Genomic DNA, 14,674 nt, shown 5'->3' with positions numbered 1-14,674 from the left:
AGAATAAAGGAATGGGTTGGGGGGGATTCTCCTCCCTATAACTATTTAAAATGGGGCTGTAACTGCCATTATAAAGAAACAGATCTGTTACTGCAACTCTCTGCTGGAGGATAGCCTAGGAGCCTCAACCTTGCAAAAACACACACAGTGCTTTTTTTTCTTAAAAAATGTTTAGGGGTACTCTCATTTTGACTCAAGAAAATCACCATTTTATAGTTAAAATCAGGGAAAATAAATGCAGTAAATGGACAAAAGTACTGTACAAAGATTCACAAAATGTTTAGGGTGCATACCCCTGCGTCCCTCCAGAAAAAAAGCACCGTTTATATACAGTATGTACCACCCTCCCCAAGCACCCCAGCAACTATGTTCTGCCAGCCCTATTGCCTCGCTGCTAAACCGTTAAACCTCCTACGTATTGGGGTTCATCTCTCTTGCAGAGCAATACTCTTCTGTTGCAGCTTGTTTACTTTCGGTATCTTAACTTCTCATCGCGGGACCTCGCCTTATCTACAGCCGTAGGCCCCTTTAAGACGAAGGCGTGGGTGTGAGAGAAAGATACAAGCGCTTATATAGCAGCTCCTCGCCATCCGCGCGCACTGCTCGGCCTATCTTCTGGCAACAACTTGCGCCTTAACACCAGGGCAAGGCGAAAAAAAACCCTGATTGGCCTGGACGTCCGCCAATAGGTTGCGCTCCGTTGTCATTGGCGCTGCGGCGGCGACGGGGACCGAGCGCCTGGGAAGCGCCCAAAGGAGGAGAAGGAGGAAAGGGGCAGCATTTCTCTGGGAAAGCGGCGGTCGCGCCCGCCCGTCTCCGCACTTGCCGCTGCAACTTTGCCGTCCGCTGCGGGGAGTATGAGGAGGAGGGCGCGCCGGCATTTCCTGCCCGCCACCTGCCGGGAAGCTGGGCTGCAGCTGTTGCTGCCGCCCCTGCTGCTCGCCACCTTGCTGTGCTGCGGCGCGCGCTGCTCCCCAGGTAAAGAACCGCAGCCTGGCGGGTAACTTGGCCGCGCACTTTTGCGCCCGGGCTGGGGACCGAGGAACCTGGTGCCAGCCAACGTGGGCGCAGCCCGCAAGGCGGGAAAAAATAAAAATCCCCGCGCAAAGTTCTCGAGGGTTGTTGGGGAGAAGCCCCTCCTTGTGGCGCGGTGCAAGTTTCTTAGAGGGGTGGGGTTGTTGTTTTTTTGAAGAGACGCACCTTGGCGCAGTTAGATTCCATAGACTTAACAGATGCTTTTTGCTCAAGGGGGGCGGGCGGCCCTTTAGCTGCTAATGTGCGCGCGCGTGTTATTTCGGTTACTTCAAAATGGGGGGGGGGCAGCTCTGCACCGCATTGGGACGCCCCCTTCCGCTCCTTGCGCCGAGCGGGGGCCCTGGACGTCAGCCCTGACAGCACCGCCGAAGCGAAGCCTTGCGAAACTGAAAGTGTGCCTCGCTTGTTCCCCATTTTCTGAAATAACCGAAATGCCCCGAGTGGGGTTTTCCCCCCTTGGCGGGTGGGTGGATTTCCCCTGCTGAACTACGTGGGAGTGGGGGGTGGAAAAGCACATTTGTCTTCCCAGATGCGTAGGACGGATGTCTTCTTTTCTCCTGCGTTGGACAGAAAGAGCTGCGTTTGAAAGGAAGCGTGACTAGACAGAAATCCGTGTTTTATTTTTAGCTCGGCAACCTGCACATTTCGTCCAAGGGCTCCGGCCTGGAACCCCAGGAAGTACGGATATAAAACGCGAGCGCGTTTGCTAGAGCACCTTTCTCCTGTCAACTAAGAAGCGTAGCTTCTCGAGATCCGAGCCAGTAGGAGTTCGAGCCCTACTTTCCACCAATAGGGTGGAGGCGATTTCCTCTAGCAGCTACTGCAGTAGAAGGTGCTTTAATCCTGCAAGCTGGAGTGGGCGGGGCAAGAAAGACTTTCGTTTTTCCTCTTCTGTTGTCCTGATTGCCAAGTGCCTTTTTCACCTCCGTTTTTCAACGGCTTTCCCACACACCCTTTTTGCTCTTTCTCCAGGAGTTGTTTATATGCTCCGGGGAGCCTTTGTAATAGAATCCTTCCGCAGCATGACTCAGGGGCTCAAAGGTTGGCCTGGCTCCAATTGCCACCCAGTTCACAGTAAAGAAAGGACAGATCGTGGGTGGGTGAAGGGGAATTCCACAAACCGGTTGGAACTACCTTGAGGAGCTCGGTGGCTACATTCAGGAGGAAGGTTGATTGTTCCTTTACCCTCCAGGCAAGAGAACAAATTCTCCTAAGGGAGATGAGGCACTTCCTCCACCTCTGGCAATGTCTGCTTGAAAAGAAGGTTGCGAAAGTTTAGCGGTTACAAATTTTCATTTCACTGCATTTCCATGGTGCAAAAATAGCACCTGTTTAATCTTTACCTGTTATGCAGTGGTGGTAGTTTAGGCATCTTGATTTTAGCTCATGTGATATCCTTGGACCAGTCAGGCACTATGCCTGGTTCTCATACTTAGCTTGAAGACTGGTAGTATTGGCACCAGCGATACAGATTTTCTAGAATTTTTGAACTGATTTTCTAGAATTTTCTTAAACTAATTTGAGATTTGAAGTTTAAAAAGTATGCCATGTTAATTTTACATGATGTACCATATTGGCCCAAATATAAGCTGCACTCGAATATAAGCCGCACCTTTAAAATTGGAGGGGGGGGAAGAAAAAATACCCGAATATAAGCTGCTCCCTTCCTCACTGCTTCTGGCTGCATGGGGAGGGGGGGAGCTGCGCTGCGTTGCCAGTGGTTTTCCCCTTCCACGTTCTCTTCCTTCCCAGCCTTGGAGGAGACGACAGGGGGCTACGCATAGGGCAGACGCCACTTTGCCGTGCTCCTGATGCTGTTTACCCGTGTAAGGTGAATATAAGCCACTCTTTTCACAGTTGGAATTTGGGGGGAAAGTGAGTCTTGTATTCAGGCCAATACGGTATAAACATCCCAGTTTTTCTCCCAGTGGCTAAAGTAAATGTTTGAAGAAGAGGGAAAGCTTCCTTATAGTGCAATCCTATGCATGTCTACTCAGAAGTAAGCCCCATTGAATTCTGTAGGATTACTTCCAGGTCGATGTGTATAGGATTGCAGCCTTAATGTCGTTTGAATGTTATATTCAAATACACTCAAAAGCTTTCAGTCAAACTTTTTTTTTTAATGGAATACTTGCAAATAATTCAAGGCATGATGGTTAGAACCCAACTTGAGGCCACACTGTGAAAAGGGCAGAATATACATTTCCCTTATTAATGAAATAACTAAATAAAAGCCTGCAAAAGTACAAAAGTACTTGGAGAAACTTGCCAAGCTAGTCATTAAATTAGCTCATGCTACAGTGCGAGAGTCCTTAATATAGCAGGATAGCAGGGATTGTTTCTTCAATTTACCATAGGTTCCAACACATTGAGGTCTGGGGATCTTTAGCAATTTTCAGGCACCTCACCGCTTAAGGGGTGAGAAATACTTGTTTAGGCTGTTTTTCAATGACCACTCTGGGTAAATAAGAACTTACTGACTCAGTTTTTTTCTATAACTCTAATCTTCAGATGTTTACAGGTAGCAGGCATATCTTTTAGCTTGCACCCTGATATGACAACACTTTTGGCTGTTTTTTCTTCTAGACAGAAGTTACTGGTTTTGTCTGATAGAACAGGAAGGAAGTAGAATCATAGAATCATAGAGTTGGAAGAGACCACAAGGGCTATTGAGTCCAACTCCCTGCCAAGCAGGAAACACCATCAGAGCACTCCTGACATATGGTTGTCAAGCCTCTGCTTAAAGACCTCCAAAGAAGGAGACTCCACCACACTCCTTGGCAGCAAATTCCACTGTCGAACAGCTCTTACTGTCAGGAAGTTCTTCCTAATGTTTAGGTGGAATCTTCTTTCTTGTAGTTTGGATCCATTGCTCCGTGTCCGCTTCTCTGGAGCAGCAGAAAACAACCTTTCTCCCTCCTCTATGTGACATCCCTTTATATATTCGAACATGGCTATCATATCACCCCTTAACCTCCTCTTCTCCAGGCTAAACATGCCCAGCTCCCTTAGCCGTTCCTCATAAGGCATCGTTTCCAGGTCTCTGACCATTTTGGTTGCCCTCCTCTGGACACGTTCCAGTTTGTCAGTGTCCTTGAACTGTGGTGCCCAGAACTGGACACAATACTCCAGGTGAGGTCTGACCAGAGCAGAATACAGTGGCACTATTACTTCCCTTGATCTATATGCTATACTCCTATTGATGCAGCCCAGAATTGCATTGGCTTTTTTAGCTGCTGCGTCACACTGTTGGCTCATGTCAAGTTTGTACTGCTCTCAAGCCAGGTGTCACCCATCTTGTATTTGTGCCTCTCATTTTTTTTGCCCAAGTGCAATACTTTACATTTCTCCCTGTTAAAATTCATCTTGTTTGTTTTGGCCCAGTTCTCTAATCTGTCAAGGTCGTTTTGAAGTGTGATCCTGTCCTCTGGGGTGTTAGCCACCCCTCCCAGTTTGGTGTCATCTGCAAATTTGATCAGGATGCCCTTGAGTCCATCATCCAAGTCGTTGATAAAGATGTTGAATAAGACCGGGCCCAAGACAGAACCCTGTGGCACCCCACTAGTCACTCTTCTCCAGGATGAAGAGGAACCATTGATGAGCACCCTTTGGGTTCAGTCAGTCAGCCAGTTACAAATCCACTGAGTGGTAGCATAGTCAAGACCGCATTTTACCAGCTTCTTTACAAGAATATCATGGGGCACCTTGTCAAATGCCTTGCTGAAATCAAGGTAGGCTACATCCACTGCGTTCCCTTCATCTACCAGGCTTGTAATTCTGTCAAAATACGAGATCAAAGAACTAGTAGTAAAGGAAGAGTGGTAAGAGAAAGAAGAGAACAAAGGGAGAAAAGCTGCAATGTTGACAGCCCTTGTACTACAAAGAGGTGATGTGATGTCTCTGTATACTTAGGTCTTAGGAACGTAAGGCTCTAAGTTATAACTAAATAAATATTGCCTATAGACAATATTTGTGATTGCTGGAGCTGATTTCCGCTTTTGCAGAGGAGTTTGCCCATCTTAAGATACATATCTTACAATTCTCATGTTTGAAGAACCTGTATCTATGACAGGTATTCCCCATGGAATTAAGGGAATTGGCACTCAGATGTAGATGCAGGGCAGGGTGTGTGTGTGTGTGGGGGGGTAATAACATGCTTGCTTTGCTCTCGTTCTCATCTACCCTGTGCTGATGGTGCTGTCAGAGTGCCGACCGGCCCCACTGCTGCTGGAAATACAGTCCTCAGGTGATTCTCCTGGCTCAAGGCTGGCAACAAGGCTGCTATAGCAGCCAGGTACATTACACAGCACAGTGCTGGGCAACTGTGGGTGAGACTCTCTTCTGATCTTGAAAAGGAGGAAAACAAGTATGAGAGACTGGCGCATGTACAGTGGTACCTCAGGTTAAGAACTTAATTCGTTCTGGAGGTCCGTTCTTAACCTGAAACTGTTCTTAACGTGAGGTACCACTTTAGCTAATGGGGCCTCCCGCTGCTGGCGCCACACAATTTCTGTTCTCATCCTGAAGCAAAGTTCTTATCTCGAGGTACTATTTCTGGGTTAGCGGAGTCTGTAACCTGAAGCATCTGTAACCCAAGGTATCACTGTACAGTGGTGCCCCGCAAGACGAACGCCTCGCAAGACGAAAAACCCGCTAGACGAAAGGGTTTTTCTGTTTTGGAGGCGCTTCACAAAACGAATTTCCCTATGGGGTTGCTTCACAAGACGAAAAAATCTTGCGTCCCCCAGCGGTTTTTTTTTGCTTTTTTTGCCCTTTTCCTAAGCCGCTAAGCCGCTTATCAGCTGTTCCGCTGATAAGCCGCTTAACAGCTGATCGCTGGAAGCCGCTTGACAGCTCTAGCACTAATCCGCTAAGCTGTCAATGGGCTTGCTTCGCAAGACGAAAAAACCGCTAGACGAAGAGAATCGCGGAACGGATTAATTTCGTCTAGCGAGGCACCACTGTATATAGCATTTGCAGCAGCCCAGAGTTCTACTCAGTGGCCAGCCAGGTAATGCTGATACATTAGAATTACAGTGGTACCTCAGGTTACAGACGCTTCAGGTTACATATGCTTCAGGTTACAGACTCCGCTAACCCAGAAATAGTGCTTCAGGTTAAGAACTTTGCTTCAGGATGAGAACAGAAATAGGGCTCCGGCGGTGCGGCAGCAGCTGGAGGCCCCATTAGCTAAAGTGGTGCTTCAGGTTAAGAACAGTTTCAGGTTAAGTACGGACCTCCGGAACGAATTAAGTACTTAACCTGAGGTACCACTGTACATTGCATCTCCTCTGATTCATTAGCGCAGTTGCAACAGCCCTGTGGAATAGACCCGTCTTCTATTATTTCCATATTGCAGAAAGCTGAGTGAGGATGACATAACCTAATGTTCGTAGCTGAGGTTTAAGTGAGGACTTCAGGCTGAAACCTCACAGTTCTTCAGTAACCAGAAAAGCTTGCAAGTGGGACGTGACAGAAAGAGACACCCCATGATGTTTTCTCCGCACAGCCAGTGATCAGAAACATGCTGTCTCTGATTATAGGCAGTCTATTCTTTGTTGGCATGACTTAACTGCTGTTGCTGTCCTTGTGCTTGTGTGTTCACTAGCTTTTCCAAGGTAACATAAATTATGCACACAAAAGAGGAGTCCATGTTTATACATCAACTTGTACAAATTATACATGCATAATAATTTATCTTATGTTGAATAGTTTATTCTGCTTCTGCCCCTCAAGGTGTTGCTGTCCCATTTCCAAATGACTTGTTGCCTTTCTGGGTTTAACGTTTCTGTGAATTTAGGCATTGTATCTGTAACATTTGCTTTAGCTTAGTTAAATGCATCAATCTGCATCTCCAGGTAGCAGTGGTAATGCCCCCTTGTCTGAAACACTGGAGATCCACTGCCAGTCAGGGTAGACAGTAGAGAGCTCAATGGACCAATTCAGTATCCCATGTCTACAATTCTCAATACCTTTTACAATAATTATTTTCTTATCATTGCTTGCACCATTGGAAGGACTCTCATAATGCTCCATCGCTATATTCCAAGATGTAATGTTTGCTTCCATATGTAGTTTATTCTTAAAAAAAAATCATTTGTGTGTCTTAATGTTTTCCTTGCAACTCTGTTAAGTGGGGTTAGTTTTAACTGCTGTGACATAAACAACTCAGGCTGTCCTATATTGGACTGCCCTGAGTCATCTCTCTGCAGAAAATCTTGAGAACTCCAAAACATTTTAAGGTAGAGGCTCTTTCCAGCTACCTTAGCTGACATTGTTAATCATAGGAAACCCCTACACACATGTAGGAGAATCATAGAATTGTAGAGTTGGAAGAGACCCTGAGGATCATCTAGTCCAGGCTTCCTTAAACTCGGCCCTCCAGATGTTTTTGGCCTACAACTCCCATGATCCCTAGCTAGCAGGACCAGTGGTCAGGGATGATGGGAATTGTAGTCTCAAAACATCTGGAGGGCTGTGTTTGAGGAAGCCTGATCCAGTCCAACCCCCTGCAATGCCGGAAAATACACAGGAATCGAACCTGCAATCTTGGCGTCATCAGCATCACACTCTGAATTAGTTTCTCTCTGTTTATTGGGTTTTCTTCAGCTGCAGGAGAAATATTGCCTATGTAAAAGAAGGTGAACTCAGCCTTTCTTGATCCTCTTCTTTATCTATTTAGAAATTTGGTTGTTTAGCATTTACATTTTGTGAGTGCTGATGTGTGGTTTAAAATGGTGTTGAGGTGTGAATTAGCTTGCTGAGCCTGCAGAGATGATAAACAAGAAATACTTATGTGACAGGATTGAATCTCATGGGATCGATGTGCTCACTTCTAATGCTGGATGAGGGGTGATTATAGCTAGGAGTGGATTCCTCTTGAGATTCAAATCACATGGGTCAGATTTCTGATGATCAAGTAAGCTTGAGTCTCAGCAGTTTCAGGAAACATGAAGAGTAAAGAGATTGTTGTGTGCCAGAGGAAATAGTGCACTACATAAAATATATCTTCTGGTGCTATTTTGTTTTTCATAAATGACATTTTAGAATGTTTTGCCAGCCGTAAGTAAGATGGCAGCTCTTAAATCTGCCTACCCCTTTATTTGATGAAGCAAGCTATTATACTATACACCATGTCAGCGATAAGGTTTTAGTTAATTTCTGGCTGTTTAAAGAACAAAAGTTAGGGAAAGTTGATTATAAATCAATGTCATAATCAGTTGCAAATTAGGAACTACAGTACTATGACTTTATTGTTGTATTGTCTTAACTACAGAACACACACACACACTCCAAAGGCTGCAAACTATAAATCAAATCAAATAAAGAGAATATTGCACTCCCAATAAGACTGAACGCCAGGCCAATCTATTATTCCTGTGCCCATGTCTTAATGCCAAGTTAAGAGATTGAATACTGACTATTCTTATGCTGCCCCCCCCCCTCCTTTCCACAGAATTATCCATGAGGGGTTGGGTTGGGTATTGTTTGTTTATTTTCTTGAGTATTCAGCAGCCTGCTCCAGCACTGGGTGACATTTTAGAAATGAAATAGAACTTGCATAGCGCATTTCAGCTGAAGGCATAAAACACAGCACAATTGTTTTCTTCCAGCAAATTGCTGGAGGCATGACTCCAAGGAATAGGCCCTGAGTGGGCTGTGAGTGCACAAACATATTTCTCTCCAGCTAGAAGCTTTTGTATATAAAATTCCAGTATTCAGGCTAATGAATTCTGAATAAATATTTTATGTCCCAGTTAACTTGCTATTTTCCATAGCTTTATTTAACAGAGCAGTTATTACTTTGACACTATGATCTTAAAAAAAAAAAGTACCACTAATTTAATAGACACACACACATACAGGATGTAAACAAACACACATTTTCCTATATGACAAAAGAGGTTTAACCATCTCCATACATGGCTGTCCCCTGGGATTGTTTGCTCCAGTGTAAATTAGACAAAAACCACACAATTTAGCTTGTGCTTTTATATAAGATTTGCTCATCACAAAATTAACTTCCATTTCAGTCAAAGTGCCTAGGGTTATCTGGGATAAATTTCATGATGAGTTGCAACTACTTTGGACTTCAAAATACTTCTAGAGCAGGGTTTCCCATCATCCCTACCTAGCAGGGCCAGTGGTCAGGGATAATGGGAATTGTAGTCCAAAAACAGCTGGAGACCCAAGTTTGGGAAAGGTCGTATCTAGAGACTAATAAAAGTCAGGGTCAGGAAAGATGAACCTGTGGCCATCAAGATGATATTGGACTCCAACTTCCACCATCCTAGTCCATTGGTTATGCTGCTTGGGCCTAATGGGAGCTATATCCAGAAATATCTGAATGCCACGGGTTCCTTGATCCAGGTAAAAGTGAGCTGTGTTCTATTGCCCCTAAGGTGTGATAAATGATTTAAGCTCTAGGACCTCTGGTTTACAGAACTTGGTTAACTTATCACTTCATGCTAAATTAAAAAGTTTTCCATTTTTATAAGTTACAGATAAGACTTTTTTAAAAAATTAAAAGTTTTAATGAAGATATTCCTATTGTTTCTAAACAATACATTTGATTCTAATAAACCTAGAATTACACACACACCAAACAAACCTTATTAATTCCATTTGCCCATTTATTTGATGAGTTACCCTGATCAGTTCATCCTTGATCAGGCTTAACAAATTTATAGTTGGAGTACATTTTACATAGCAGTAAATTTACAGAGCAGCAACTTTCTGTATTGGGAATTACATGTTTAGAATCACACATTTAGTTGGTGGTAGTACTTTCCAGGAAGCATGTTCTTAATGTACCACCAGTATAGTATTGTTTCCCCACTGTAAATCACAGAGGAAAAACTCACCAAAGCATATGCCTCTTTTCTAATGCAGATAACAATGTCTTCACCATCCGCCATGAAAAAACCAACAAGTGCATCCAAGTTAAAAACCAGCAGATAACAACAGGAGACTGCCAGGGAGCAGAAGAGACCTTGTGGACATGGGTCTCCCAGCATCGCCTTTTTAACTTGGGGTCCCAAAAGTGCCTTGGACTAGAAACTGCCAAATCCCAGAATGCCTTGAAAGTGGTGGATTGTGACTCGGATCTTTCACTGTGGTGGCGCTGTGACGATGCCTCAATATCATCTGCATCTGAGAACAAGCTGACTTTACAAAATGGAATTGTGACAGCAAGCATAAACTCTTCTGATACCTGGAGAAGAAGCAATTCCAGTGATACTATTTGCAAACTCCCTTATCGCAGTATGTATTTTCCTTCTCATTTGTTTTATCTGGAGAAAGGAGAAGTTTGCACATGAGTTTCAGTTAAGTAAATATGTAGGTAAATGCTGATTTTGAAAAGAGTTAAAGAGTAGACAGTCAACAGTGGTTCTGTCTAATGTGTACGGACTTGGACTTAGGAAATCTCGGATCTAAATCTTCACAAAGCCATGGAAGCTCATTAGGTACTAATGGCTAGTACACCTCCCTGAGCTCCTTGGAATGGCAGAATAAAAGTGTGAAGAAGTGATTAATTGCAGTCTTTTCTAAAGTTAATGGATCAGGTCCAGTTTAAGTTCTGACTGCCAGTGCAATCCTGTACTTGTATATTGAGAAGTAAGCCCCTTTGAGTTCAGTTGGGACTTACTCCCCATTAAGTGAGTTTAGGATAGGCATGACTAATGTAAATTTCATTGATTTTAATGAGATTAAAGACAACTTAATCTGGCTCAAACTCAGTATTGTTTTACAGTAAAAGTAAAGGGAGCCCTGACCATTAGGTCCAGTCGTGGCCGACTCCGGGGGTTGCAGCACTTATCTCTCTTTATTGGCCGAGGGAGCCGGCGTACAGCTTCTGGGTCATGTGGCCAGCATGACTAAGCCGCTTCTGGCAAACCAGAGCAGTGCACGGAAACGCCGTTTATCTACTTGCACTTTGACGTGCTTTCGAACTGCTAGGGGGGCAGGAGCAGGGACCGAGCATCGGGAGCTCACCCAGTCGCGGGGATTCGAACCGCCGACCTTCTGATCGGCAAGTCCTAGGCTCTGTGGTTTAACCCACAGCGCCACCCGCGTCCCTTTGTTTTACAGTAAGGGTTATCTAACATTTTTTTTAAAAAAATAGCTGGCCTCAGTGTTGTATTTGTGGATGATTACAGTTATTATGATATCAGAACATGAATGCTTTAAAAATAATAGATTATTGAACCAATTGGCCAAATCTTTTTGTACCTATCAAACTCTGAACCCTAATCGTAGGTCGTATCAGTTTTACAGATTAGGAAATAGCAGATTTAGAAATAATGACTTACACAACATTGTGCATGGCTGAGCTGGGTCTTCAACTCAAGTTTCCCAGGTCTAAATGTAATACACTGCACTGCACCACTATTATGGGACTTGCTTTTGGTAGAAGGTCCCAGGGATAATAGCCCTTTTAAATAAAAATCTAATGAAGGCTGTAACCATATATTCCTTTACCAGGGAGAAAGTCTCACTGAACTCGGCAGGCTTTACTTCTGTGTAGACACATACAGATGCTGTACAAAATGCAGGCTGAAAATATTTAATCATGCTATTACAATCTATTCTTATGTGCAAGCATTGCAGCTTGCCAGCTATACCTCCTTTCCTCCCCCCCCCCCATGCTTTTCTGATGGTTCCGGCACCCCCAAGGCCAATTTCTAGGAGTGGGTGGGTGTGAGTGAAGAGCCCTGTTGAGCAAGCATAATTCCTCGTGCAGGTTTGTGCAGACAGGGGTGGTTAGGTAAATCCTGCCCACGGTTAACAGATCCTCAAGCATGCCAGAAATGGCATGGGAGAAAGAAAACTAAAACAACAGGCATACCTTCATTTTTCAACTACTAGCTATTGTTTATTATTATTATTATGGACCATGTTTAGTTCAAACAAAATGTGAAACACTATGCTGTAAAACTAGAATGACGAGTAGTGAGAACACATGTGGTTTAGCCTAGTTAATGAAGACGGTCTACAAATAATAATGTGAATAATCTCGTTTTGCAGCCGGCTGCTTTGCCAGTAGGCCAGATCTGGCTCCCAGGACCATTTTACCTAGACCCTTGTAGTCCTCCCAAGTTTAATCAAGTTGTTGTTTAAAAAAAATCAAGTTTTACTCAGAAGGAATAAAAAACATATTTTCAAGTTGTAAACTATAAAGATATCCCATATTTTATTTTATTCTATTTGCTTTAAAACAAATTCCTGTGTTTCCACTATAAAAATCCTCAATATTGCCTATAGTTAAAATCATAACAATATGCATGATTTAAATGAAATTTAAGTGCTGCACTGAGCAGTTTGGCCCTCAAGACTCAGGGTGACATAAGTCCATTGCTGGATTTACCGCTAACAGTAACATTATTATTATGAAGAGAATTTAAAGCAGGGGCGGTCACAAACTAACATGATGAGAGGACCAGTGTGTGCTGAATACACTAGAGAAACACGAACAATGTATACAGTATAAAGTGTAACAGTGAGAAGTGGGAGAACTTGCAAATGGTGCCATAATAATTAGGCTTTATGCCCTGGACACGGTTGCTGCCTCAACCCCCACTTAAGTGCCCAGGAAACAGTCTCTCTGTGGGTGGGTGTCTGTTGTGAGGATTGTCAGTGTATTTCAATCTGTGTTTTCTAATTGGCTGCATAGTAAGCACCCCTAGTTTACAAACACAGTGGTTCTCGCTGAGGAAAATGTTCTGACGTGCCCAAGCAAGTGAAAATTTACCTCAAGGCAGGTAATTTTGTCTTTCTCTGTTGCTGGGGAGAAACTTGGTTTGGATACACACTATACCTTTAAAGCACATTCAAAACACATTTCCCCCCTCAAAGATTTCTGGGTACTGTAATTTATTAAAGGTGTTGGGAATTATAATGTTGTGATGGGTAAACGACAGTGCCCAGAATACTTCGAGTGGTGGGAATGTGAAATCTGCTTCAAATGTGCTTTACAGTGTGCCGCACTGCAATTTCTAGGCATGATTTTCTTTCTGTGTTTATGTAACTATGAAGCATTAATGCTTGGATCTGCTTTCTCTTCCTTCCCCTCCCCCTCCCCTTCCGATTCTTTTTTCATTTTTGGTTTTGTCAAATAGCTTATAAGGCCATCGATACATACTGTGGTGTTCAATCCCTCAGTACAGTGCATAGGGGGGGAAAACATAGGTACTTTATATATTACTGTATATAATAACTCCTACTGAGTTTGAAAGGGCTGCCACATCCATAGAGTTGGCAGAGGCTGCAGCCACCAGACTATTTTGGGGTGTTTGCATCTACCATAGTTTGAGTCACACTGATTGTAGCGAAACAGGTGACAATTTTAGGTGGACCTTAAAGATCCACTTTGATTGCAGTAAGAATCTGCAAATTTGTTAGGTTAAACCGGAGTAGAAATGCATAGTTGTCATACAGTAGCCTTTTTTTCTACAAAGCGGTCAAGACCAGCTCTGCCAGTTGAAGCAGGTAATATACGTAGGCTGGCTAGTTTTGCACTTCTGCTGAGCTGCCTATCACTTCCAATCCACTTGACTGTTTTTCCTTATCGGCTCCACTGACTTTCAGGCATTGGTTTCTGGAGTGGGGGCAAAGTCTGTCGCGTATTTCACGCGGCGCTTTCAGCAGAGACGCTAAGAGTTCCAGGTTTTTCCAGTGCAGTCTTTTTTTAATGTGAGCTATATACAGGCATATACAAAAGAAACAGTCCATACAGAGTACTTACAAACGAATACTCTCCACCACACTACAGCACAACCACCACACCAACCACGCCCACTGTTAAACAGGCTTTCCTTTTTAAAACAGGTGATAGCCAAACCCACTAATCACACTCCTGCTGAGTCACTCTGACCCAGCAGAGTATTGCATCATCCTGTTGAAGCCTGCAGACTTATCCAGTATCCTGCGAATCCCAACACTCCTCCTTAAGTCAAAGGCTTGAGACCTAATAATTCTCTTAAGTCTCGAAATTTAGGAGCATCCAAACATTTTGTATACAAATCTGCCACATTACATTTTGTGTTACAGTGCTGTACCTTTAACACATTTCTTTCCAAAGCATTTTTAACATTTCCGTATCTTATAGCTATATGTTTACTCTTGCTTTTAAAGTTCTGTTGGTTAGCAAGCTGTTGTGCAGCCATGTTGTCACTTAGCACAGTGATTGGCATTTCAGAAGGTATTCCAAGCTCTTTTGTTAGGCAAGCAAACCATTCTATTTGTGATACACATTCGCTTATGGCTGAGTACTCTGCTTCACAAGTACTTGTGGCAACAAATGTTTGTTTCTGGGATTTCCACTGAACCAGGGCATTTCCAATATATATGGCATAGCCAGTGGTAGACTTTCCATTTTCTCTGTCCCCCCAGCTGGCATCAGCGTATGCATACAATTGCTGATCATATCCTGTATCCAGCACCAGTTTGTAATCTTTTGTGCCTTTCAGATACCTTAGGATTCTTTTAAGTGCTACCCAATCTCTCTGAGCCGGGTCTGCACTTCTTTGGCTTAACATGTGCACTGCCAATGTTATGTCGGGTCTTGTCCAACAACTTAAATATAACAGAGAACCCAACAGAGAATGAAATGCTGTTGCATTCTCACATTTTTGCCCTT

The 14,674-nt window shown here is 43.6% G+C and overlaps 1 protein-coding gene across 2 annotated transcripts in view; it reads left to right on the top strand.

Moving 5' to 3' along the window:
- The first annotated feature begins 361 nt into the window (after positions 1 to 361).
- Positions 362 to 14,674, top strand: part of LY75 (lymphocyte antigen 75) — a 57,613-nt gene continuing 43,300 nt past the window's right edge. For both annotated transcript variants that reach the window (XM_083703687.1, XM_083703686.1), the window contains exons 1-2: positions 362 to 978; positions 9,928 to 10,299. In XM_083703687.1, the coding sequence (XP_083559813.1) occupies positions 858 to 978; positions 9,928 to 10,299 (493 nt within the window). In that variant the 5' untranslated portion in view covers positions 362 to 857. The remainder of the gene's footprint in view (positions 979 to 9,927; positions 10,300 to 14,674) is intronic.

This window comes from Podarcis gaigeae (genome assembly GCF_964106915.1).
Source record: "Podarcis gaigeae genome assembly, chromosome: 1".
Classification (NCBI taxonomy): domain Eukaryota; kingdom Metazoa; phylum Chordata; class Lepidosauria; order Squamata; family Lacertidae; genus Podarcis; species Podarcis gaigeae.
This window is presented reverse-complemented; position numbering and strand designations above follow the sequence as displayed.